This window comes from Heptranchias perlo, chromosome 9 (genome assembly GCF_035084215.1).
Source record: "Heptranchias perlo isolate sHepPer1 chromosome 9, sHepPer1.hap1, whole genome shotgun sequence".
NCBI classification, from domain to species: domain Eukaryota; kingdom Metazoa; phylum Chordata; class Chondrichthyes; order Hexanchiformes; family Hexanchidae; genus Heptranchias; species Heptranchias perlo.
The window spans coordinates 38,441,615-38,468,887 of record NC_090333.1 but is presented as its reverse complement, the minus strand read 5'-3'; the positions used below and the strand labels follow the sequence as shown (position 1 = coordinate 38,468,887).

Here is a 27,273-nt window from a genome sequence, read left to right as displayed (position 1 = left end):
TGACATGAGCTCACTGTGCAGTCTGAGAATGAGGAAGTGCCTTGGGAAAAACCATTGGACGGGAGAACATTAACAATTTTACTACATGAAGAAAATGTCAGTTCATCACTGTTTCTGTACCTGAGAATGAATTTTTAAAAAAGATTTCAGGAAGGTTCCAGGTTTAATCCTTGCTCTGTGCTGGCTGAACCGATCTCTGCAGGGGTGTTACGCTGGTCTTAACGTTCTAGAACAGGGAGGTGAAAGTTAGCCAGCATTGTCATCCCAAGACCCTTGCCAAAAGCACTTGCATGTCAATGTCATAAGAGGACAGGATTCAACAATCCTGCTGACACTCAGGGTTCCTGCTCCAACGCAGGAGGTGCAGTAGGATGGGGCATCCTACCACCATTGTGCCATGAAATCATGGGGATGGGACCATTTAAATAGTCATACTGGGTGGCCCATGTCTGTCGAGGTGCAACAGAGGAGCTTGCCCTGAAGAAGTGCTGGAAAATTACAGCAGCACCCTGCTGCTCCGAGTAATGGGGGAGGGAGTCAGAGGCTCTTAACAGGATGCGGATGAAAATTTTAAAACATTTTCTTTGCAGAGAAATATAGGAACGTGGGAACAGGAGCAATTCCAATGCTAAGAAATATAGATGGATCTTTCAAATATTAGACCATTAGATATGCTCTGGACAAAGAGAAAGGACTAATAGGAACATAGGAACAGGAGTAGGCCATTTTGCCCCTCGTGCCTGTTCCACTATTCAATGAGATCATGGCTGTTCTGTGACCTAACTCCATATACCCACCTTAGCCCCATATCCCTTAATACCTTTTGTTAACAAAAATCTATCAATCTCAGATTTAAAATTAACAATTGAGCTAGCAACAACTGCCATTTGCAGAAGAGGGTTCCAAACTTCTACCAACCTTTGCGTATAGAAGTGTTTCCTAACTTCACTCCTGAAAGTCCTGGCTCTAATTTTTAGGCTATGTCCCCTAGTCCTAGACTCCCCAACCAGCGGAAATAGATTTTCTCCACCTACTCTATCAGTTCCCCTTAATATCTTGAAAACTTCAATAAAATCACTCCTTAATCTTCTAAATTCCAGGGAATACAACCCTAGTTTGTGTAATCTCTCCTCGTAATTTAACCCTTGGAGTCCAGGTATCATTCCAGTAAATCTATGCTGCACTCCCTCCAAGGCCAATATATCCTTCCTAAGGTGCGGTGCCCAGAACTGAACACAGCACCCCAGATGTGGTCTAACCAGGGCTTTGTATAGCTGTTGCATAACTTCTACCCCCGGTATTCTAGTCCTCTAGATATAAAGGCCAGTATTCCATTAGCCTTTTTGATTATTTTCTGTACCTGTCCATGACATTTTAATGATCTATGTACATGAAACCCCTAAGTCTCTTCGGACCTCCACTGCTTCAAGCTTTTCACCATTTAGAAAGTTCTCTGATCTATCCTTTTTAGGTCCAAAGTGGATGACCTCACACTTGCCTACATTGAAATCCATTTGCCACAGTTTTGCCCATTCACTTAATCTATTAGTATCTCTCTGTAATTTTATGCTTCCATCTAAACGGCTTATAATGCTGACTATCTTTGTTTCATCGGCAAACTTGAATATGTGGTTCTCTATCCTGTCATCTAAGTCGTTAATAAAAACAGTGAATAGTTGAGGCCCCAACACAGATCCCAGTGGGACATTACCAGTCACATCCTGCCAATTTGAGTACCTGCCCTTGATCCCTACTCTCTGTCTCCTGCCACTCAGCCAATTTCCTAACCAAGTCAATAAATTGCCCTCAATTCCATGAGCTTCAACTTTAGCTAACAGTCTCTTATGAGAAACTTTATTGAATGCCTTCTGGAAGTCCATATAAACAACATTCATAGACATTCCCCTGTCCACTACTGTGGTCACCTTTTCAAAAAATTCAAACAGGTTCATCAGGCATGACCTGCCCATTACAAATCCATGCTGACTCTCTCTGATCAGATGAAAATTTTCAAGGTATTCAATCACGCTATCCTTAATTATAGACTCTAATAATTTCCCAACAACAGATGTTAGGCTAACTGGTCTATAATTCCCTGGTTTCTCTCTCTCACCTTTTTTAAATAGCGGAGTGACATGTGCAATTTTCCAATCTAAAGGAACAATTCCTGAATCGAGAGAACTCTGGAAGGTTGTAGTTAGGGCATCTGCAATGTTTTCACCTACTTCCTTCAAAACTCTGGGATGGAAACCATCTGGTCCTGGGGATTTGTCATTCTTTAATGCCATTATTTTCTTCGATGTGGAGATGCCGGTGATGGACTGGGGTTGACAATTGTAAACAATTTTACAACACCAAGTTATAGTCCAACAAATTTATTTTAAATTCCACAAGCTTTCGGAGGCTTCCTCCTTCCTCCTTCCTCCTTCCTCAGGTGAACGGTGTGAACCGTTCACCTGAGGAAGGAGGAAGCCTCCAAAAGCTTGTGGAATTTAAAATAAATTTGTTGGACTATAACTTGGTGTTGTAAAATTGTTTACAATTATTTTCTTCATTACTGTTAATTTGTTTACGTTAATTATGGTGAGTCCCCGTCCCTGAATCAAAATTAGCTTCCTTGGGAAGTCCAGCATGCTATCTTCTTCCTCTACTGTAAATACTGACGCAAAGTAATTATTTAACATGTCCGTCATTTCCTTATTTTCATGTACAATATCACCATTATCAGTTTTTAAGGGGCCCACATTGATCTTGACCACCCTCTTTTTCCTAATATAAGTGTAAAAAAATGTTTGTGACATAGTCGAATGAGATTAAGTAATTGATACTCTCCAGTATTGATTACTTTTCCTCCTTGTGGTATTTTTGGCTTAATTAAGGCCCAGTGCAGAATCCACACCTGCTCTCATGTGGGCGTAATGGGTGGAATTCCTGGGGTAGCTTGGGAACACCCCCAAACATACTCCCACGGTCTCTGCTATGAGTGCAGGGAGTGGGCAGAAAACTTGCCCCGCTCACCTCCCAATTGGAATTGAAGACCAAATGTTACTTGGCAGAAATCCAGCAGATCTGGGTTCTGTACTTAATTCCTGTCCCCTTTGGATGATCTACCTGAGTTGCACAAAGGTACAAAAAGCAATCAAAAAGGCGAATGGAATATTGACCTTTATCTCGAGGTTTAGAGTTCAAAAGTGAGGCAATTATGCTTCAATTGTACAGTGCCTTCGTCAGCCCCCAGCTGGAGTACTGTGTTCAGTTTTGGGCATCGAAAGATGAGTACTTGGAGGGGTTGCAGTGCAGATTCACCAGAATGATATTGGGGCTGACAGGGTTAAATTATGAGGACAGGTTGCATAAACGTGGCTTGTATCCCCTTGAGTTTAGACAGTTGAGGGGTGATCTAATCAAGGTTTTTCAAATAATAAAGGGATTTGATCGGGTAGATAAAAAATTATTTCCTCTGGTAGGAGAATCCAGAACAAGAGAACATAATGTCAAAGTTAGAGCCAGGCCATTAAGGAGTGAAATCAGGATCCCTGTGCCTGAATGGTGAGGCCTGAGGTGCACTCAATATTTGGCCTCAACACCCATTACTAGCAAGTGGGGACATTCGTCCAGCTCATAATAAGCGTGTGCTTCCTTTCCACCATTTTGAAGGCTTTGGAGGCCATTTAGAGCCTAAAAAAGGATGCTGCATGGACAGATTTCCAGGCCCTGAACTCTCTCCCCCAAAAGGCTGTGGATGCTGGGTCAATTGACATTTTCATGGCTAAAATTAATAGATTTTTATTAGGTAAGAGATATAGAACAAAGGCAGGTAAATGGAGTTGAGGTACAGATCAGCCATAAGCTGACTTGAGAGGCTGAATTCCTGCTCCTATGTTCCTATCTGAAGTCTGACTACTGCTTGTAGAACTGTACCCCAGCGAACAGTCAAAGCTTTCAGAAGAAAGGAGAAAAGTGGCATGTTAAAAAATTAAAATAACAGACTTCACTTAAAGGGATGAAATTTGCTTCAGTGTCACAAAAGTTAATTAGGTACAGATTCATTTTCCATGACGTTTTTCACGGACAAAAAACGGTGTGTTTCTCTTCCTGTAACTAACTCTCTACTTCTTTCCCATTATCCAATTCTCTGCCTCTGTCTTTCTATTTGTCTTCTGCCCTATCTCTCTTTCTCTGCATGCCTCACAAACACCTTTCTTATTTTAGTTTATCTTTCTGCTTGTCTCCAACTCTTTTTCTCTCCTCTTCTGTAAGTTTGTCCTTCTTTATTTTTCCTGTCTCTTTCATATTTCTTCCAATCTCTCTGTTTGGTCCTTACACAGTTACTTTTACTGATGCACTCAATTTCTATCTCATACCTTTTATAAAGCCCAGGGCAGGCAAGATGGTAGCCAACAAATAGTGAGGTGTGAGCCAAGATATGGATTGAGTAGGGAGAGGTTGTCCGGGAGCTGCTGCAAGATGCATTGGTGAAAGAGAAACTGAAGGGTTACAAAGCAAGACCTGGAAGGATTGGAGGGGAGGAGTAGGACTTAGAAAAGGGTGACAACCCTAAATGTTTCCTTAATGTTGACAACCTTGTTATAGGCCCATATGGTTGTATTCAAAAAGCAACAAGTTACACCTGATACTATGTAAATAACTGGTTTCTGAAATAAGCCAGACTGTTTCATGCACCACACTAAATTTTAAAAGGTCACAGACTTGCTGGTATTGTCCCAAATGAGAGAGACTAAATTAGTTAAGTGTACCTCTGGGCTTCTTTAGGGAGGAAAATTAAGAAATTATTACTTTCTTTAAACCCACCCCTACTATTTTCCTACTTTTTGGTTCTCCCATGTGCTTCTCCCTACACTTCCCAATAGCTGTCAGTATCACGGTCTGATCGGCTGGCAGATGTACGTCTCAATGGATTTGTACAGGCCCTGCAGTATTTCACCTACTCTAAATTGTGAGTACTGGACTCCATAACTGGAGCTACCAAGCTATTTTGATTGCTTGGGCTTGATTTTCCCTGGAAATTGCGGGTCCATTGGGGGCGGGGGACTCCGAAAATCAGGGAAATCCTTTTCGGGTTCGGAGCCTGGCTCCAACCCGCAGACTTCCGGTTCCCAATTGACATGTCTGGGTGCGCGCGTGCCTCCCGAGTGTGGAAGTCCCACCGGCAATTAAAGCCGGGGGGATGATACTTGACACGGTTGTTTAGAGTTTAAGTAGTTGAACTACTTAATTTTCTCCACATTTTGGCAGGGGTGCGATTTTGAAGCATCCTCAGCATGTTTCCCGTGCTGTGGGAAACACTCCATGTTGCAACAGACGTGTTTCAGCCAGCAGCCAGTGGGACATTCAAATGCTTCTTTGACAGATGGGGAGAAAAGGTCACTTATTGCAGCAGGGCACTCTGTTCTTTTAGACAAAGTTTTGGCTGCAAGATCTTTGTGTTTTCACTGAAAATTCTTACTTTCCACTCAAAATTCTGCTGTTCAAACATATTTAACTACTTTGTGGACCCCCTCAAACTCACACCGTCAGGATGGGAGGGCGCATGTCTGCATTCACCACTACATCTGAGGATGAGCAACATCACCACCCTCGCCAGGCACGACGTCCGCCTCCAGGCATCTGCACAAGAGCACAGAGGGCAACAACAGAGAGGAGTGCCACTTGAGGAGGCCCCATCCACATCTGCCATCCGCCATCCACATTGAGGAGGAGGAGGCAGAGGAGGAGGAGGCGGAGGAGGAGGAGGAATCCATGGGCAGAGCAGCAGCTCACCTGGCTGCTCGTGAGGCCAGGGAGTCACTGATATGCGAACGGTTCTCCTAACATCAGAAACTGTGCAGAGTCCAGTCCTCACACCACCTGGATAGAGCAGCGCCCACACCAGCAGCCTCCCCCCCCACCCATCCCTGCACAAAACAGTCCTGCAACTACACATACACCCACTGTAAAGTGACGCAATGTCGCCATTTCAGGTGAACCTCATGAAAGGGCCCTATTACTAAAGCCAATCAAGAATGGCCAAGACGTGGCAGTAGTGGTGACAATCAAAATATTTAATGTGAGTTTAACAAAATGCTAATATAATTAAAAAACATGACCAACCTTCAAACACCCTTGTGCATACCCTGCGTACTTGTAAAACCTTCGCCTTTCTCTTCCGACTACCTCTACGTGGTGCATCCCCTGTGGCTGCAGCAGAGGTAGTGGCAGGGTGCTCTTGTTCATGGCCTGACCACTTAGGTGCTTTGGGCCTACACCCTCTGGGTTTTGGTGCCCGTGAAGGCCCCTCCAAAGACTGCGCCTCCTGCACCTGTGCAGGGGCAGACTTGGCCACCTGGACAGGAGGCAGCATTGCAGGTACTGGTTGAGAGGGGAGCAACGGGTGAGACGTGGGAGCACTTTGAGTGGCGTCCCCACTTCCATGGCCCCTTTCGCCATTATCCCTCCCCTGGGCCAGGCCCACATCACTCCTACCACTCTGCTGGACAACAGTTTGGAGAACTTATGTGAAGCCTTGTAAGGCCAGTGCTAGTGCATCTGCCTGCGTGTTTAAGGCAGCAGAATGTTGTTCACTGTGAGTCTGAACGGCCATTGTCAGGCCCTGAATGGATTCATTTATGAGCCGTGCTTGAAGTTCAATGGAAGCGAGCCTTCTCTCCATTGCAGATATTCCCGCACTTAGCCATGACAGTATCTCAGAGTGTCACTCACGTCCCTGCAACACTATCTCAGAGATTCCCTCACATCCCTGTGCTACCATTCCACTCATGCAGGAGTTGGACTCCTCCATCCTCTGCACTATTGTGGAGAGTGCACGTGGCAACTGTTCCAGCACCTCGCAAATGTGCTGCTGTCCCTCGATCATTCTCCTTTTAAAGGATGACCCCCAGGGTTCAGCATCTGCATCCAGCTGAGCAGAGCCTGGAGAGGAGAGCTCCCACCAACGCGGACTCTCCGCAGCTGCCCCTGCCACCAGTGTCTGCTCGTGCTCACGTGTGTGGTAACTCACCAGATGCCAGTCCAACTAACTGAGGACTAGGACCCACCGAGGTGTGAGTATCTGCGCTGGTGGATGGCTCGCTAAGATGTGACGGTGCACCCTCAGAGGCCAGCAGGTCCTCTGAGGAATCGCCCTCTGCCGTCACAGCAATCGCTGAAGGCCCTGTAAGAGAACAGAAGGCAATATTAAGCATCATCATAGATGTGTCATGTTACGATGAGCATACTGAGGTGCTGAAGATGGCAAGGCATGTTAACATCAATTCATATTGTGTGTGCTGAATGTTAAAGTTATGTCACCAGATGTCTGTAGGGAACGCCAGTGAGGCGTCTGTGAGGATGACGATTTGTTGTGGCCCCCCTGCGGTCCTTGCCCTCTTTGTGCATTCTGAGCTCTCTTCTCCTATAAGGGGAGAAAGTACAGATGCGTGAGTGAGTGATGGTGACGTGGCCAACTGATGAATGCATTGGCTGACCGTGAAAGAGATGCATCTGAGTATGAGACACAGCCATGACATTGTACGAGGATTGGGTTGAGTGGTACTGGTGGGGTGACTAATGGGGAGGTGAGGAAGTGCTGAGGAAGTGCAGGTAAGTTGAGGATGAGCCTTAAGTGGGTGTGGGGAGTGATGTGATAGAGTAGTGTTAGCAGTGCAGAATGAGTTGGGGGGTGGGGGCGGTGATGTGGAAGATGGAATGTAGGAGAATCAGTAAGTGTACTCACTTTGACTGACCTAGTTAGGTCATTGAAGCGCTTCCTGCACTGGATCCAGGTGCGGGAAATGTTGCTGCTGCTGGTGACCTCCTCTGCCACCTCGAGCCACGCCGTCTTGGTGGTAGAGGCAGGCCACTTCCTCCCGTCCGCCGGGTAGAAGACATCCCTCCTCCTCCTCACCCCATCCAGTAGCACCTGGAGTGAGGCATTGTTGAATCTTGGAGCAGCCTTGCCCCTGTGCTGCTCCACTGTGGTGTGTGGGTGTTTGCTCCAGGAGAAGCCATTGGAGGACTGCCCCCTTAAATAGAGCTCCTCCAACTGACAGCCTGTGATGCGGGTTCACTGTCTGCCCGCTGCACAGCTTTCTAACGGCAAACCCAGAAGTCATGTTAAGTGGCTCCAATTGACTCGCAATCATGTGCGAAACGGACATTTTTTAATTGGGCAGGTTTCTTACGTGCCCAATCACCACCCCCACCCCCCGCTGCCATCCCGGCTCCACTCTAATACGGGGTCCTCATGTTTTAAATATAATCAAAAGACAAAAAATAAAGAAAGCTTACCTCTAGGCAGCATTGGCTGCAAATATTTAAGCTGAAATTTCACGTAAAGTTGCAGTTTACACGTTCTGACCTTCCTTTAGGTTTCTGCTGAAATGCATTAAACAAGACTGTTATTGTCAGGTTATTAATTGTTTAACCAACAGTAATGGTTTAATCTTGATAATGTTTCTTTTTCTGAATTAGACTGAACCCCCAAGTTGTCTAGATACTGATTTGAACACTAACCTGAAACTAAGTTGCTTTTATAAGATGCTGAAATTCAGAAGTGACAAAGTTTTAAGTCCGAAATGTAACTTCCTGACTTACTACATAGTAAGCAACTAAGCAAGCAAATTAGTTAACAAAAGGCGGCAAGCTGTGGAAAGATCAGTTAATTATGTAGTTAAAATATGTAGAAACAGTACTTAGTTGTTTCAAGCACATTGGTTATCTACTTTGCAAAAAGGCCTACTTATAATATTTGTTCAGTTTTGAAAATTAAAACGTGGAGTGCTGATTAACCATTACTCAGTGCACTCCTGGTGATCCTGCTAGTGTTAATCGAACAGGATGCGGGCAGGACCCCAGATGGCTAGATTCCACAAGGACAAACATAGCATTGTGCAAAGTAAACAGAGTCATAAAATAACTGACCAATAGAGTGTTTTAATGCTTGAAAAGATTGTCAAAACTCTACTATCCTTCTAGAAAACTGCATTTGTCCTAATTTCAGGATTAAAATTATATGATTTATTATAATCAGGGGGAAATCCTCAGGAATTGGACATGGTGCAGCTTTGAAAACAAACCAACTAAAAATACAGATGGTGCAGAAAATATTAGTCTATTTATTTTCATAGCTTGAGTGTCACCAATTCTGAAATTCAAAGCAATTAAAATGTAAACTCTGAAAAAGCATCAATATCTAGTTTATTTTTTCATTCATAATTATCTTGTGATCTTGGAAGGACCTTGTTATGATCAGTCCACAACTGTACAATGTACCCATGGTCCCAAATATAATCTTGCTTGCCTGGTTATTACCTGTTACTCTTATCCCATAAACTGAAGTCATTAAAAACTGTTACCACCTGAAGACGTAGCCTAGGTGCAGCAAATTAATTTTCATGCTATATGACTAGATTTTGTTCAAGCAAAGCCTTTAAAAATGAGTAAATTTTGGTAACCCATCCTCATAATTTTGATCTAAGTTGAAATAGAATCCATCAGTAGTAATCTGAAAGTTTGCACCGAGTATTGGTTTACTGAAAAACTAGTGAGGAGCACATTTGGTGGTTCAGTTTGATTTTCACTTTTGCACAGGATCCACATATAAATGCAAGTACAAAGGGACTGGATAGTGCATTGGCATAGCACATTGTCTTTTCACATGGGCTAAATCCAGCTCTCATTGATACAATAAAATCTCCTCATCCTAATGCCTATAAGTTCAACTTGAGATAACTTAGGGCAGTCATAACGCAATTCTTAGTGGGCACAGGCCCACAACACAAATTGTCCCTACTTCAGAACTAAATGGCAATAATGCACCATTTACTTTTTGGATTGCCTACAAAGGCAGGAATGCCATTGGAGGCAACTCTGTAAATGATAGTGCCACCAGAGAGTAAGATTTCTCTTGACATGGAGTATCCTGGTGTGAATCCAACTGCTGGATGCCAGTGGTGGCAAATATAAACAGTGGCTGCCACCATCAGTTGGATCTGCCATCTGCCTTCACAGAAGGTCCCACCCAGACTGCCAAAGTCACAAATGTGACTTTGTACCAACTGAGTATGCGCTAGACTGTTGCATGCAAAGTGGCTTTAAAGTCTTGGTTGCAAATCTGGAGTAATTACGTATATGCAAATCTTGCACACGTGCAGTTAGCCATTGTGGCTAAATCTTCCCCACAGTTACAGAGAAATTGAGAAGGATGAAGGGAGATAGCATGCGGTAGTTTTCTCCCCCTGCTCCCATCTGTTCTGCTCTTTTCTCCCCATCTCGGCCATTCCCTTTAGAATCCCCAAATTCTCACCCATTCACATGTCCCCTTGTGACACCGTGCAGCCTATGTGTACATGTCCCTGTGCTTCAGTCAGCCTTAGTCTCTCTCTCTCTCTCTCTCTTTGTCCGTGTGAGTCACTGTACCGCAGGCTGTTTTTAATCAGCCCTCTCATTGTCCATTTGTATATAAAAAAAGCATGCGGTAGTTGCAGTCATGTAGGATATCATTGGTAAACAGTTGACAATAGGAGTTTTTAAGTGGCTGAATTAATTCCAGAACTGAATTCTTCAATGTCAAATATACCCAAGGCCTAAACACAGGAAATAGGGGACAAACCCCTAACACTGTCTACACCACTTTTATGTTGCCCTGTGATTTCTGGGGCTTCCCTGAGTGAAGGTACAGGCCATAGACAGTTACGCTAAAGAGGCTGGAGGTTTCCCCCGTAAGAATCAGTTTAGCTCAGTTGCAGCACTCTCACTTCTGATACAGCAGTTTGTGGGTTCAAGCTCTGTTAATTGATGATTTATATCAATGAGTGTTAATTGTATTCAGGTGGTGGGTACCAATTGGGGACTCTCCTGTATCCTTTTTTTATATAGGAGAGCTTAGGTAGGGTGTGGTGTGTCTATAAGGAGAATCTCCGTGAATAAAGGCTTGGAAACAACTAAAGACCAGGTACTAGTATTCTGTCCTTCACCACATGGCTGTCAAGCTGTGCTCCAGGACTTAAGCATGTAACCGAGGCTGACACTTCAGTGCATTACTGAGGGAGTACTGTATTGTGGGAAGGTACTGTCTTTGGCTAAGAAGTTAAACCAAGGACCTGTCTTTGGGTGGATGTAAGAGCTGCCATGGCCCTTTTTAGAAGAAGGGCAGAGAGTTCTACCTGAATCTTGAGACAACATTCCTCCCTCAACCAAAACAGGTTATTTGGTCATTTATCTCACTGTTATCAGTAGGACCTTGCTGTGTGCAAATTGGATGCTGCGTTTGCCTACATCACAACAGTAACCACATTTCATTAGCTATGAAGCACTTTGGGACATTGTAAGTATGTGAAAGGTACTACATAAATGCAAATTCTTTCTTTCTTTCTTTCCTGCATCATGCTGCTCTTTGTTTACCAGTTTTACCATTTTGAGGGAGAATCTGAGAGTGGCTGGCAGAAACAACACAAGACCTAAAGGTAAGTCCCTTTTTCATAGGGACATCTGGGCAGGGATCAGTCCTGGAAGCTCTCTAGCTACTGTTTTGGACAGCAGCTAGAAGGCTGTAGTCATAGCAGCCTTTACCAATGCTACTGTCCCCTCAGGCATGCACCAGTGGTTGAATTTTCCCCCCTCACTTCCAGTGCTTGGCCCTACTAAGGCTTGTTTGTGCTGGGGGAGGGTTTGTGCCATTTACATTATCTGAACTTGCAAATACAAGCAATTTCAGCACAGAGCAGGAGAAATGCACTTTGAGAGCACTCTGCCTGCCTAGTACCCAGGCATTGGGCCCAGAGGAAAATTGTCCCTTCAGTATTTACTTGAAGACTGCTCAAATGATGAAGGAATCAGGAGATCTGGAAAATGGAGTTTGAAATCTGAAGTACATATTTGGATTCATTGAGTGTTCTCATCCTTAAATAACTGCAAACATAATGCAGCTGCCACTGCAATCCTGCATTACACATTATTATTTCAGTGACTGAATTCCAGTGGCTGTTCTTCCTGGTCCTCAGTCAGGGTGAGCATAGAATGTGCAGCACAGAAACAGGCCATTCAGCCCAACAGGTCCGTGCCAGTGTTTATGCTCCATATGAGCCTCCTCTCTCCTTACTTCATCTAACTCTATCAGCATATCCTTCTATTCCTTTCTCCCTCGTGTTTATCTAGCTTCCTCTTAAAAGTATCTATGCTAGTTGCCTCAACTACTTCTTGTGGTAGTGAGTTCCACATTCTAACTGTTTAACTGCCCTAGTTATACTTCACTGAGTGGTGCTGGATCAACTTCATCTTTAACAGTGCAAGTGGTCAGCCATTGTTACACTGTCCAGTTGCATTGCAGTTGATAGGAAGGCACAGCTCCTTGCATGCATACTGAAATATGCATGCACCAACCACTATTACCAGCCTCCAATTCCCAGTGAAATTTCTAATGTTTGGAAAGAGCTCTTATTTAACATCAAGGATTGACTATCCTCAAGATAGCAAGCTGCTGTTAGTCTTTAAAAATACATTTTAACCTGCATGCTAAACACTGCATATATCACGTGGTCTCACCCATGCCAAACTTGCAATTTCTAAAAATATCAGTGTTATACTGCATCTTTGGTATTAGTGCAGCACTGAGTCCAAAGATGAAGTATAAGTGGGCTATAAAGCAGTGCTTGCAAGGTTCAGCTCATGTTTAGAAATGTCATATTATTTTATGACAGTACATTGGGTTACAGATATTTATTCTGATTCAAGACCTTGGTATGAATACATAATTTATCTGAATAACTAACCAATACATAAGTATTCTACTTGTAAACATGTGTAGATGTTGCAGAGACTGAGCAAATGTCTAGCTGTTAATCAGTCCCAGTCCCTTCACCTCAATGCATTATGCAAATAAGAATGTGAAACAGCACAAATTTATCCCACACCCTATGAAACCACACTTTTGGTATAAATTTGTTTATTGTAATTTTTGTATCTCAAGAATTATACTGTTATTGAATTCTGATTATTTTGCTCAAAATGTAACTCCTACCCTCCTGAATTAACAAGAACTGCATACAACTGGCACAACAAATGCTGTGTTGATTGTAGACTGTTATTTTACTGTTCCAACCACAAAGGCTTTGTTATTTTATTTTTAACATATTTCTATTGACCTATTACAAGGGTTATAATGTGAAGCCTACTTAAGATCAACCGATGTCAATGTACAAAACCTATTCCATTCACTCCAGCATAATGTGTTATGGTTAAAATCAATTTCATAAAAATATTTTGATAAAAATTCTAGTTAGTGATGATTTAAGATAAAATAGACTGCTTCCTTCCCAAGCCCTAATAACTGTCAAAATATAAATACGCTTTGCACACAAACTAAATGTTTAATACCTATTAACAAAAGCAAAATTAAAATACTAAAAGTGTTGTTTTATCACTAAATCTTCCAGAGAGCTGTTAAAGATTGAAGGCTGGATTTTTCCTGGGGAGATAGTGGTGAATATTTGGGCAACAAAGCCTACCATTGTTCCAACCTGCCCCTGCCCCTGCTGGAATCACTGATGATCACTCCTTCCTCATCCACCACATGCAAATACCAGAGATGGACAGGGCCCCGGTTCCTGGCCCATTTCCCTCCTGTCTGGCGCTGCTGCAGTTGCTCCCCAGGACCACAAGGCTTCACTTGGTGATGGTCTCCAGGGTAGCGGAGAAAAGGCTAAGAAATCACTAACTGAAGACAGGGAACCTTTTTGCAGCTTCCTCGCTCTCCATTTTGTCTTCCAGCACTTACCTGCTGAAGACTTCGGTCTCAGCTGAGGCCTTCATTGGGAGAGCTGCCCTTAAATTATAGTGCCTCTTATGATGCTGAAGTGGTCTCGCTGAAGTGCTGTTGGCAATTCCCTCAAGACCACTAGCGGGCTCCCATTTGCTGGTGACGATCCCGTCAGAATCCTGACAATCTTTAATGACCCCCATCCCCAACCCAGGAAACTAGGCCAAGGTCATGGTGGGGTTGAGGCAGTGGGCACAAGTTCCACCCCAGAAGATATATACTCTCCTATGAGGCCACATCACTATACTCTTTTTCTCCTAGGTCTCTTTCTCATAGGTCCCTCAAAGCCACTCGCTTCTTGTGGTCATACTGCATAACCTGTTCCCGGACTCCTGTCAACAGTACTCTTGACTGGTCATCAGAAGCTGTGCCTGGGTGGTTCCTCATGCTTCTTTGTGTCTAGCTAAAGAAGAATGCTGGAGGCAGGCCACCTGCCTACCCTGTCAGCACCAGATGTGAGTCCCATTGGACCAAAGAAATGCAGGAGGATAACTTACATCAGTAAAATTTAAGGAAATAAGAAACACAGTAAATTGAAATTGGTAAGAGAACTTTATAGCCTTGATTTTTCAAAATGGGTCTGTGCTGGTCTATAGCACAGATTCTCTGCATGATTAGTGTGGTAGGGGAAGGGGACGGGACACTCTGAACTTTGAAATGGGGCTCCCTCCCCATAATTTGAATGGGCTGCTGACACAAATAAAGCTTAGCCAGACGGCTTGGCCTGTGGCGCACTTGGCTGAGGAATGAAAAATCCAATAAGGCAGCACATCTTAAAGGACTGCAGCACACTATAAAAGGGGAAGTTGTGATGGAGGCAGAAAAATGGATAAATTGTTCACAATGGCACATAGGCACATAGGAAGATAGGAACAGGAGTAGGCCATTAAGACCCTCGAGCCTGTTCCACCATTCAATTGGCAGATCCAAAGCTCAACAACACTTATCCGCCTTTGCTCCAGATTCCTTGATACGCTTATTGAACAAAATTCAATCAATCTCAGTCTTGAACATTTCAACTGACCCAGCATCCACAGCCTTTTGGGGACAGAGTGTTCCAGATTTCCACTACCCTTTGTGTGAAAATGTGCTTGGAGGAAGCATTTAGTAAAGCATAGGCTTTGAGTAAAGACTGGTCATAATTGAACATTTAAATTGCAAACACACCTGTCTGGTCTTGCTGCCGTGATCCTCTTCGTTTTCTTACAGAACCTGCAAATATAGACCATTTGCTTAGGAGACGGGCAGATAAAAGATACAAAACAGCTTTAAGAAACTGGCAGTCTGGCTCCAAAGAGTTTCACTGCCGTCCTTTCTCCTACAACAGTAATGGAGCAGAGAAGCAGTCAACAGTGAACAGCTACATAAAAAACAACAATGTACCAGTAAAAGCAAGGGCTCAACTGAAGAAACAAAGGCCCCAGAATTAGGGTTGCCAACTTGCCAGGATTGCCCTGGAGCCTCCAGGAAATAAAGATGGGGTGGTTAGAGGTGGGAAGTCATGTGATGCAAACTCCAGGAATATGCAACCCTATCCAAAATTTGTTAATGCCCTAAAACAGGTACGATTCTGACAATGCACAGCAATGGCATGCTGGAACAGAGTGACCCAAGAACCATCCTCAGACCTCATCATATTTTGAATGAGCTGCACCATCAGGCGCCCTGACGCAATTCGCCTGTCAGGGCCTTACCAATTTTGCCTCGTGCTGAGGCCCACAGATAAGTCCAGGAAGGGGGCCGCAGCGCCAGCATTTGTTTTGCAGAGCCAGAAGGAGCATTCCTGCTCCTTCCGACTCCACAAAAGTGACATTTTGAAAGTTTTGGGACCATTCTTTTTTCTTTTTTTATTACGTCGATCCAGGATGCACTCCTCGTCTAGTTTTCTTTTTTTTGTGGTTTTAGGCCCCCCTTTTATAAGAAGTGGGGGTTCAGGGTGTGTTTATGTGCAAAAACCAAAGAAACCAAAACCAAGTGTCAAATTAAAATTTTATTTTCCTCATCCAGGATACACTCCAGCCCCTGCGGTGCCCACCGGCCGCGGAAAGCCTCAAGCGTACCGGCAGACACCGCGTGCTCCATCTCCAGGGCCACCCGGGCGCGGAGCATTCCACGGAAGAGAGGCAGACAGGCCGAGCGACCGCCCCCACGGGCCGCGAGCAACCTGGACCTGTGGATGGCCACCTTGGACAGGCCCAGGAGCAGGCCCACGAGGACGTCCACCGACCTGCCCGCCCCCCTCCTCACCGGGCGGCCAAAGATCAGGAGCGTGGGACTGAAGTGCAGCCAGAACCTGAGGAGCAGTCCCTCCAAATAATCAAACAGGGGCTGCAGTCTCCCACACCCGGTGAACAAGTGAAACACGGACTCCTCCAGGCCGTGAAATCATTCTTTGAATGGCCTCTATCTGTCCCTTTAAGGACTGCTGGTTCGAGTGCTCAAGAATGGGATATAAAAAAAAATTGAGGTTTAAATTTCTGTAAAGAATGTGGTTGAGAAGACTATTGCTTATGCCATTTGTGGGATCACTTCATCTTTCCAGTATGTTACTGCCTGTAATGCACTGTAGACGCTATGTCATTCTATGTAATTTCGTTGCACTGCTTTGATTAATTTTTGTGCATAGTTCTAGATATTTTCCCAGCTTCAATCTTTTGCTACAGATCCTTACATGAGCAGAAGTTTATATTTGTTATTTATCCTGAAAATTTGAAAGAATTGGGAGATAATTTTACTGATATTTTAAATGAAGTACATTACCAGAAATGGAAGAGTTGCAAAACCAGGTTAAAAGGTCCATGTGCTAATTTTTTTTTTAATAAAAAGCTTCATGCTGTCTTCCTCAGTCAGGACAGCCTAAATGCTGCTCTATGGTTTCCATTCCCTCCTTCCCACACCCCTTTCCTAAAGCCCTACATCCCAGTCCACACCCTCTGCTTTTCTGAATTTGGATTATTGTGCATAGCCTCCCTTCCTCTATTCCACCTTTGACGGAAGAACCTTCTGCCATCATGACTCTGTGCTCTGCAATTCTCTCCCTGACCCCTTGGCCTTACTTCATCTCTCTACATCTTCAAAACCTCTTCAAAATCTACCTCTTTTGACCTTGTCTTCAGTCTCCTCCCCTAACTCTTCTCCCAATTTGTGCTTGCTATCTGATTCAAGAGATTACATAAATTGGGGTTGTATCCTCTAGAGTTTCGAAGGTTAAGGGGTGATCTGATCGAAGTTTAGAAGATATTAAGGGGAACGGATAGGGTGGATAGAGAGAAACTATTTCCGCTGGTTGGGGATTCTAGGAGTAGGGGGCACAGTCTAAAAATTAGAGCCAGACCTTTCAGGAGTGAGATTAGAAAACATTTCTACATACAAAGGGCGGTAGAAGTTTGGAACTCTCTTCCGCAAATGGCAATTGATACCAGCTCAATTGCTAAATTGAAATGTGAGATGGATAGCTTTTTGGCAACCAAAGGTATTAAGGGATATGGACCAAAGGCAGGTATATGGAGTTAGATCACAGATCAGCCATGATCTTATCAAATGGCGGAGCAGGCACGAGGGGCTGAATGGCCTACTCCTGTTCCTATGTTTAATTAAATGTATTTTATAAGGGTAACTTCTTGTTAAAAAAGCAAGAGTATGAATGTCCCTTTAACACAAATAAGCTGATTAGTCAAGAGTTCAAAATTCCAGTAACTTAGCTACTGAGCCAATATAGATTTCACAATTGTAAGACAAAATTTCAACAGTAATTTAGCTGCATCTTAATTCAGTTTAAATCCTAGTTTTGCTGTGCTTAGGCTTGTACCGGAAGACCTATGACAAACAGGCTCACAGAATCAGTAAGAGTGCATTTGCATTTCTTCCTATCTGGATATGTGTGGCACAATTCAAAACCAGGCCCATGAGTCACAATTGATCTCCAGTCCAGCTATAAATTAAAAGCAGTGATTAAGCTAGAGTTAGTTAAGAAGAGGTACTGACTCCTGGTCCTATGCCTTGTTGATTCCATCTCCATAGTTATTGACTCCATCTCATAACCTTTTTAGTACTGCCAGCTTGTGTGATTTTTGGCTTTTGTTTACCGTTATTTGTTGATTTTATAGTGTTTTGACCGTTTGAATATAGAAGCACTTCATAAGTCCCTGGTCAGATCCACAAAGAAAAGTTTGAATAATTAAACATTTGTTTTACGAGGCCCTAATGTTACTGTATATAGGTAACATTAAACAGGATCAAAGGTGCTGCAATATTTTACTACCATTCAATATATCTGAGTGACAGTATTATGATACAATAAATAATTTTGAAATTGCTGCATAAATACCATGCTCAGGATTCAGCTATATTTTATGAAATAAGATTAATATGCTGATAATATTTTAGTGAGTCAGTAGGACTGGAGTGACAATGGTAATGAAGCAGCCTGAAAAACCAGGAGTAGGAGCTCAAGGATGTAATAGGAATGAAAATCCTCGTTCCTGTCCTGTCAGAGGAGCGGAAACCAATGACCACCTCTCCTGACCCCACTACAGTATCTGGGGACAGGGTGAGGGTCACTTCAATTTTATTCCAGATGCAGGACCCTGTAGCTCTGGGCAAATTTTGGGTCCCCACCAGAAGAAGGGGTGGGAAGCCACTAGTGCTACAGCCGGTGCCACTGATCTTGAAAATTTTGTAACACTACCGCAATCAGTTCCCTTAATAAGGGAATAAAGAATCATGTTGTGGGATTTTGACTGGGAATCCAGGCCAGCATCTAGGCCTGAACCCCCAGGTGGGCCCCGTATCTGCTGCTCAAAGGACCTGTTCATCTTAGTGCCCAAATTACTGGGCATAAGTGTCCAAGGTCCCAGCATAGGAGTTCCCTCCCCCGCCCCCTCCAACATCATCGGCCTATTGTAAGCATGCAGCCTGGGTTGGGACCTGGTATATACCAGCCCTGCCTGATTTCTTGATGCTGTGCCACACTTCTGACCGATTTACACTGGGAATGAGCCTCTCGTCCCATGGGAATTAAATGCTGATGTATCCCAACCAATCCCCAATCTCATTATTGAAAATTGCCAAAAGAATGAAACAAGAGCCAGGCTAACGGTAGCAAGAGGGAGCGGGCCATGACCAGGCTGAAGCCATTGGGGTGGAAGCACTGAGATTTATTCAATGTGTTTTTTGACGGTTCATTTTTCAGCACTTTGAAGCATGTATGTATGTATGAATTCCAGAGTATTCTATATGAATTAATCATAAAAATCAATGTGTGGAGAAATAACTTTCTTGGAAAGTTTTCTGTCAAATCATGTGAAAACTTCAGTAATAAATTGTATAAGTATATTTTCAATAACTTTTTTTAAAGAAAATTACTTGATATAATTGTGGGATGCCTGGTCCTGCTCCTGATTGTTACCTGGGCCTCATTGTAGTACTATTGAAAAATGTATTTATTTTCTATTGAACAATCTAAATTTTAATTTTAGCAAACATCTATTATAAGATTAGAACTGGTTTTGTGTTTTTTTTAAAAAACAAGATCAAATTTAACAATTTTCTAAGTTGCTCTGCAAGTATTTTATGGAAAGAATGAATTTGCTTGTGACACCAAAAGTAATGGGGAAAAAAATTGAAATAATATCCTAAACTATTGACAAAATACAGCAATTGTTCTGTTTCCAAAAATCAAAAAATCACCAGTTTACTAATCTTTCTGGTAAGCAAGCTGCAAGTGTGGCAGTTTTGGGGACTTGGTGAGTTTTAAAGCTTTATCAAAGATCAACCTTGTATTCCATTCAAAACAAATCAACTTAAGCTGCAATGGAGTCATTTTCATTCAATCAAATTTTAGTTTCAAAATGATTAACACAAAATTATCAAAAAAGGAATGATATTCCATACATACAAACCGAGCTTTGAAATAGCCAGTGTTTTTTAAGAAGCAGCTATACTGTTTTGCAACCATCTCATGTGATGGCGTAAATGCACTAGTGCAGGACTGGGCTGAGCCGGAGTCCCAGAAGCTGCAGTCCACAGCATGGCGGCCTACAACATTGCTTGACAATTGTCCACTTTCATAATTTTATATTGCCTCATGTTACCAGTACTGCATGTATATGATCCTGCAATGATGAATTGAGAATCATCAGGATTGGGCCATTACTTGGATTCTCAATGATAAAACTGACTGCAGTGTATCTATACCAGCTGTACTCAGTTTAAAATGTATAATTCTAGAGCTCGTGCCCCTTTTATTGGCCTGATTTACATTTAAGCTGAAACACTACTGCTGATTTGTTAAATGTCAATAGGAGCTGTTAACTTCTTACATCAATGCAAACAACAAATTCTGGAACTATAGAACTGAATGAGATAAGAATTGGTGTGGTGAACTGAACCTTTCTGGCTCACTTTAACTCCTGATTAAAAGCTCAGTGAAATCCTGAGAGAATTGCATGAGGGGGCTAAAAAAAAAACCACAAGGCAGTGATCAAAAATCTTTAGTCCCAAAAAACAATCTGGTGGGTTCCCTAATTGTTCAGTTTTCTAGTGTGGAACTGAGTGTTGCACACTAGGCAGGGCCCAGATTCAATCCCCAGTCTGTACTGAGTAGTGGATCTTAGCTGAGATGGCAGTATGGGGTGCTATAACTGGGCTAGGGAGGGAAAGAAAGCAGCCAGTGTTTCTGCTCCTGATGGCTGTCCAATAAACCCTGATGTAAACTAAAGGGGCCAGGACTGGGCTCAACTGTGATGTTTCTTACAGTTGAATAGCCGGCTGGTGGTTACTGACTAGACTCACACATTAAAAATGGTTATTTTTGTATGGCACTACAGGGCCACTGGTGTCCATGGAAACATGCCCCAGGCAGGGTCAGTGCCTTCAGGATATTAGGAAAGAAAATTGGGGATAATATTTAAGAAAAATAAAGTTTTAAAAATCATAGCCTACAATGTTAATGTCTCTGTGTTGTGGGAAGTTTTCATTCATGGCATGTCATTACTGTAGTGGCAGCTTATGATTGAAGGGTATTTGACATTTGAGAAGTACCCGTAGATCGTCCCAGTTTAATTCACCAGCCCCCCGACAGAGAGTTGCTGCCCTTCCACTCCTCGGGTCCTGGCTCCGGCCTGATCCAGTGTAAGGGTAACGCATTTCATCTCTGGTTTAAATATAGCCTTTCTACTTTATTTTTTAAACTGAGATTTTTTTTCTCAGGTTCGAAATTCTTGTTGCTTCATACCAGAGTGCTACGCCGAATTTAAATGGGACATGGGTCCTGCTACTGCCATACATAACACGTAATGATTTGGAGGATACCATCTTGAATATATATTCAGTTCAGCTACCTCGGGCATGGCTGAACTTGCTCCTGCGGTGACAGTTGTCTGCAGCGAGTGCTGCTCGGGGGACCGACCACAACGGGCCGTTTAGGCAACTTGTCAGTCTCGGCAGATCTTGTTTGCATTTTCAAAAGATGGCACCTGGAGTAAGGAACGGTACGTGTTACAGACAGGTGTCAGAAAGACAAGAGAGTTTTATTGACATTTCATAACCTAACCCTGCACACGCTCCGCCATGAGAGCTAAAAGCCTCAAAAAAAAATAATCCAGTTCTGACTTACACCAAGCGCCCGGACTGTAAACCTTTGGTCTGACCTTCGCGTGCAAAATGCAAATCAGTAGATTAATAGGTGGAGTGGGAGTGGGGATTGGCTCTTTCAATTTACATTGTACAATTTTAAATTCGTCCGCGTCCGCGTCCGTTACTGGGATTCCGTCAGCGAAAAAATATAACGGAGACGCCTTTGCAAAGGTTAATGTGAGAGCAGAGAGCCCGGAGCGCGAGCGCGGAGACGGCCCGAGTCAGTCAGCGCACTGGCTTCGTGTTCCAGCTTTAAACCGTAGCTGCCGTTTCCGTTACGACGCAGAGTGTGGGCGGCACTGGCAGAAGCTCAGAAGCGCTCATTTTTAAAATTTGATGATGTCAATAAGTTTTTTTTTGCAAAACTGCTATAAGCGATCAGCAATTACGGAACCGCCAGTATTTTCATAAGGAGAGAAAAACGGCAAGTTTACCGTAGGAAGGACAACTGCATGAATCCTGTGACTTGATCACACCAGCTACTTTAAACTTGAACATTTGCACATTAACCGGGGCAGCAGTAAGTTACTTTCCTGTTCGGAATACGAGGACAGCAGCGCAATGAGTAGCTGCCTTGCAAGCCCGGGACTGGAGATGTCAAAGCTGACGGACTCGCTTTCTTTATGGCATTTTTCTGCAATTTAATTTGACCAAAAGAGTAAGTAGAACCCAAAAAACCAGAAATCTACGAACAAACCGGAGCTTGCTGCCGAGAGCAGCCTTTCATTTACAGTGAAGTAACAGTTGCAAAATGGGCGGGAAACTGCAAAACATTCAAATATTGTATCTCTATCGGGGATACAGTAACTGATTCAACTGCTATATTTTCTGATATTATTTCGAGAATTTTTACAATCGTGTAGGTGAGATACTAAATATCCACCCAGCGGCTAACAAGAAGTTAATCGCATTTTGATATTTTTTATGCATCTGAGGTAACATCGCACAAATAACTTGAAAATGTTAACTTTGAGATAGCCAAGCTATCCTTGGACTTGTATCACGTGTATTATATTGATGAGAAATAAAGGGGCGGATCGGGCAACGTCATTACTAGGATCACACATCAATTACTCTACGTTAGTAAATACTATACTACAGACTGGGGCTAGATTCTTCATCTCTACGGTACCTGTTGGCGTCTGTGCTTTTCGGATTTCGACATTTTTGAAATATTAATAATGGAAACAGCTGATGGATCAGACGGTGACAAACTAACAAGCGCTGCAGCCAGAGGAGACTCGAAAGAAGTCAACAATTTGCTAGAAAACGGGGTGAAAGTGGGGGAAATCAATAAGTTTGGCAGAACTGCACTTCAGGTTGGTGTAACTATTCTTATTTTTTCTACACCACGCACTGCATTTTCATCCGTGAGAAAAAAAATCTGCGCTATCCTATTTGCATTATATTTTATTTTCTAAAAAAAATAACATCCACCTATTTTCGTCAATGTGTCAGTATGGATCAGACAGCAGCAGATACAGTAAATGACGCATTGCTTAAAAAGCCACTGAATTTCAAAACACCTTGGTAAAAACAAAACGCATTTTCCTTTAATGACAATGCTACTTGGTCACTTGGTAGGTATCTTTCGGGACGATGCAATTTCTCCATTTCTAAAAATGAAATTCCAAGAAATAATAAAATGTTCACGTTTTCGGTTGTATGATGCTTACAGAAATGCAAGGGGATTGCAACGTGGACTATCATCGGCACGTTTTTATTTATTATTTATTTGTAGTGTACATCATTCGGATGCACACAATGTTTCAGATTGTCAGTGCATTTTTCGGTTTTCAAATAACTGAAGCACTGGCAAGAATACAATATTGAAAAGGGACACTGATTCAAGGCCTTTTTGTACATAAGTACTAACTTTCTCAAGTAACCGAAAAACCGATAATTAGCAAACGAAGGGAATTGATTCTGCTGTGAACAAAAGCGTTTTAGCGATGAAAGGCCCATTATTATATTTTGTAAAAAATACCAGCAACGTTTATGGGGTGGTAAATAATTAGTAATCCGATGCTAGTTTAATTTACATCAGAGTGCACAAACTGTATAAATGTGGCTTTATATATTTTCGCCTATCACCATCAGTCATTTATTTTGAATTTCTACAAAAATGTGTGTATATACATATAAAGATTGCATTATCAATTTTCTGATGTTAGCAAATTTCAGATTAGTTTCATTCATTCAGGATTAAGCATCAACTATAACTCTGGGTGCTAGAAATTGCTTAGAAGCAAAATAAGTAAGTAGTTTACTGCAATAAAAACTGTTTAGAGGAGATTGATTATAATTGATTTCAGAAATTCAGAGAGAATACTAGGTATTTAATTCGTTTTCATTATAAGACCTATGGTGGGGTTTGCTTAAATAGTTTCTATAAAATACTTAACTAACGTCCAATAAACCACAGTATTTTATTGGAATTAAAGATGTTTGCCTGAAGTCAATCCAATGATATAAAGATATTGCGCTAAACCCAGTTGTGGTACTGAGTTTAAAATGGTATTTATTGTTCCAGTACGTCAATTGCAATGAAAATATTACAGTTGTGATTCAGCTACCGAAAACAATGCAGCTCCCCAATTACATGACGAAGATACATTTTTATTGTAAACACTAATATACGATTCAATATTTTCGATTATCCCGTGCAATATTTAATTTAGAACAGAACTTTGATATTGTATAGGAATCACAGTAAAAATGAATACACAAAAAATAAAATAAAGTAATATTACCATTATTTTGACACATTGATACGACGGTATAAACCTGCATTTACAATCACAGTTAATAAGCAATATATTTCGTAATATTCATATTTTAACTACTATATATTAACTTTTAAAGTTTCCCCCCTCCGAATTACACCTTGCACTTTGTAAGATAATAGGACACCAACTCCTGGTGTACTCACGGTTTAAAATAACGGCATTCCTCTTTGTATAATGGGAAGATTATAGACTTCTATTGTTTTAACAAATATGACCATTTTTGTTTATTTTCTATATTTAAAAATTTGGTCGATTCTACTAAACGTTATGAAAGTAAGAGCTCATGGTTTGTTTATGCATCACTATCTTGCCTCTCGAAACACTCTGTGGTTTACCTGGAATCGCGTTTTAACTGTACAACATCTATGGTTTATGCGATACCATAACAAAACGTCTTGATTCAAGAAATCAATTAATGCTGTCCAGATAACCAGAATTGATCCGTATAAATAAAATTTCGTTATCGATGTCTGGTGGTCTTAGTAAATACTTTCTTTTGAAAAGTGTTCAGATGAAATGTAGAAACAGATTAGTCCAATAATTAACCACTGTTAAACAATAGTTATGGAGAAACGTCATCACGAATTTCGTTAAATCAAAGGTTAGTTGGAAATGTTAAGATTAATATAAGTAGCAGCTGGACTCACTCAGCTATTCGCTACACTCAAGACAAACGATTAGAGAATTTGATTAAAATGGATGTTTGTTGCACTAACTTTGCGTGGCTAACAGCCTTAAAAATACATTGCTAAAGGTTTAAAAATGGTCTTGTAGAGAGAAAAATGGTTAGACTCGCGTTGCAGCCTTTATCCTGTAGTGTTGAGATTTAATTTTTATGTGCGTATGGTGGTACAGTCTTAAATTTCACGTTTTAGTTTCTTTCACACACTTTTTACCCTCTTTCAATATTTCCAGGTGATGCAAATGGGTAATACTATAATAGCCAAATCATTACTTAAAGCTGGAGCTAAACCAAACCAGCAAGATCACGGCGGATTCACACCAGCTCACGATGCGGCTAGGGAAGGCTTTCTGGACACTTTGAAAATCTTGGTGGACTTTGGGGCAAACGTTAATATTGAAAATTCTGAGGGCAATCTGCCTATCCATCTTGCTGCACAAGAAGGTCACACAGATGTAATTATTTTTTTGGCAAAGAAATCAAACCTCACACATAAAAACGAAAAGGGACAGACTCCCTATGAGCTAGCCCAGATGTACAAGAGGACTGAGACCATGCAATGGATGGAACAAAATCTATAGGAAAAACGTAATAAGCAAGTGCAGCCTTGTAGTATTTATTGTAATTGTTAGCTAACATATATACATTTGTTTATTGGTTTCCATTATTTGCAATTCCATATAAATAGTACTTTATTTCCTTGTCTTTTTAATGCGTGTATGGGGGAGATAGTTTTGCCAACCATCAAATGCTTTTTAAAACATGTATATATTTTTCATGCCATCATGCTAAATTCACTATTTGTATGTTGTAAATTAGTATTAAAATAGAATCTGGCAAACATTATTTTTGATGTTCAATTGGTACATAAGGTACCGTTTATTAAGGACACGGTTTAATGTCGCAATGTAATTTTTGACATTATAAAATTGTTGCATAAAACAATGAAGCATAATCTGCAATGGTTGTATTAGTCGGTTGAGGCGAGAAACAGAATTTAATGTCCTGTACCTTTATACAGCTGTTGAATATTTGCCGCTTCTTGGGAACATGGCTGTTTTGATATTCATATAAACGACCGTGTTTCTACATTGTTCAAAATGCTTAACATTTCGAGTTTGTTTCATTTAATTTGTGTATCTTTTATTTTCAGTGGACTGACATGGAAGCATTGCTTCCTGCCTGTCTTCGTAAGTGAAAGCAAAGATATAGTTGATAAACATTATTTAATATGTTTTGTTTGTCTTAATGAAAGTTAAGTTATAAGCTTTTTATTTACTCGATGTAAATATTGCATTGCTTTTATGACGTTGAAGTGTGTCGAAATAGGCTATATAATTTATAAAAGATTTAACTGCTCGTATGGTCCAATAAATGCTTCCTTGTGAGTGTAAAAAGGTATCTATTTTTAATGTTGTGACTGAATGGAGTTGCGTTTGCTGAATTAATTTATTTTAATAACATTTGGCTTCCTCTACAAATCACACGGGGTGTGTGTGGTGGTGGTGGGGTGCATTCGTATAATAAAGCGTGCTTTAGTGTTTTTATAAAAAGATCTGAACAAATTAATAGAGCATGTCATTCAAACGGTACAACGTGTGGAATAAAAATGTTTATCTTGATGGCTGCTCAGTAATTTATTAACATTGTTGAATTGGTTTGTGTGTTTTTCACTAATGTTATAATTACCAGATTACATTTTCTGACATGCAATCACAATAATGTCCAATAATCTCACGGAAGAAGCTGTAAATTTGAAATAAAAATCTTTTCCACAAAATAAATTTACACCACACGGTACTATGTTTAAGCAAACCAATATTTTGACATTTTAAATATAGTGGTTTCACGCAGTTATATTGGTTTATCGAAAAGAGCCTTTATTTTTATTAAAGAGAACAATCATCTTTGTGACTTAACAGATTGATATTTGAACGAAAATTCTTAAACAACGGTGTTTTCTAAAAGTTGGAGCACGTCACTGTTTAATAAACAGAAAAATTTATAGATTTCAATTGCCGGTAATGCTTGAGGAAGGTGACTGCAAAATGTCATTGAAATAGGTATTTGAATAATCTCAGAAATGCTGTAGGCACTCTCACCACACGTTAATAGAAGCAAATATATAGATTCTAATATGCCACAGTTATATAAAACCCAACGATGTAATTCTGAAATTGCACAGTATTTGTGTGTGTATGCAGAATACAAGGACGCGCATGGATTCATGAAAGCATTTGAAGAAAAAACAAAGCACGGTGTATTTATTTTTTATTGCGGTTTGTTCAAAATATCTCTCACAAATAAAGCACGCTCACTGAAAATATATTTATGAGGAAGCAAACCCGGAATAT

General features: G+C 41.5%; 1 protein-coding gene and 1 long non-coding RNA gene across 4 annotated transcripts; one reads left to right on the top strand and one right to left on the bottom strand.

Annotated features, from left to right (window-relative positions):
- Nucleotides 1–21,686, bottom strand: LOC137324997 (uncharacterized). 3 transcript variants are annotated; one of them, XR_010963769.1, is made up of 4 exons: nt 21,429–21,686; nt 14,981–15,025; nt 8,287–8,373; nt 1–226 (listed from the first exon to the last, which is right to left on the bottom strand). It is a non-coding gene; the product is annotated as an uncharacterized lncRNA (long non-coding RNA). The 3 variants fall into 3 exon arrangements; XR_010963768.1 differs by having other exon boundaries at nt 8,287–8,370; XR_010963770.1 differs by lacking the exon at nt 21,429–21,686 and adding an exon at nt 21,154–21,285 and having other exon boundaries at nt 8,287–8,370.
- cdkn2c (cyclin-dependent kinase inhibitor 2C (p18, inhibits CDK4)) lies at nt 21,184–26,541 on the top strand. Its single transcript, XM_067989696.1, has 2 exons — nt 21,184–22,767; nt 25,153–26,541. Exons 1-2 carry the CDS (start codon nt 22,630–22,632, stop codon nt 25,498–25,500), a joined length of 486 nt encoding a protein of 161 aa, XP_067845797.1. The 5' UTR covers nt 21,184–22,629; the 3' UTR covers nt 25,501–26,541.
- Nucleotides 26,542–27,273: the final 732 nt, after the last annotated feature.

Coding starts and splice junctions, on each gene's coding strand:
- cdkn2c (XM_067989696.1), top strand. CDS start 22,630: ATGGAAACAGCTGATGGATCAGACGGTGACAAACTAACAAGCGCTGCA. Junction 22,768..25,152: donor TTGGCAGAACTGCACTTCAG/GTTGGTGTAACT, acceptor CAATATTTCCAG/GTGATGCAAATGGGTAATAC.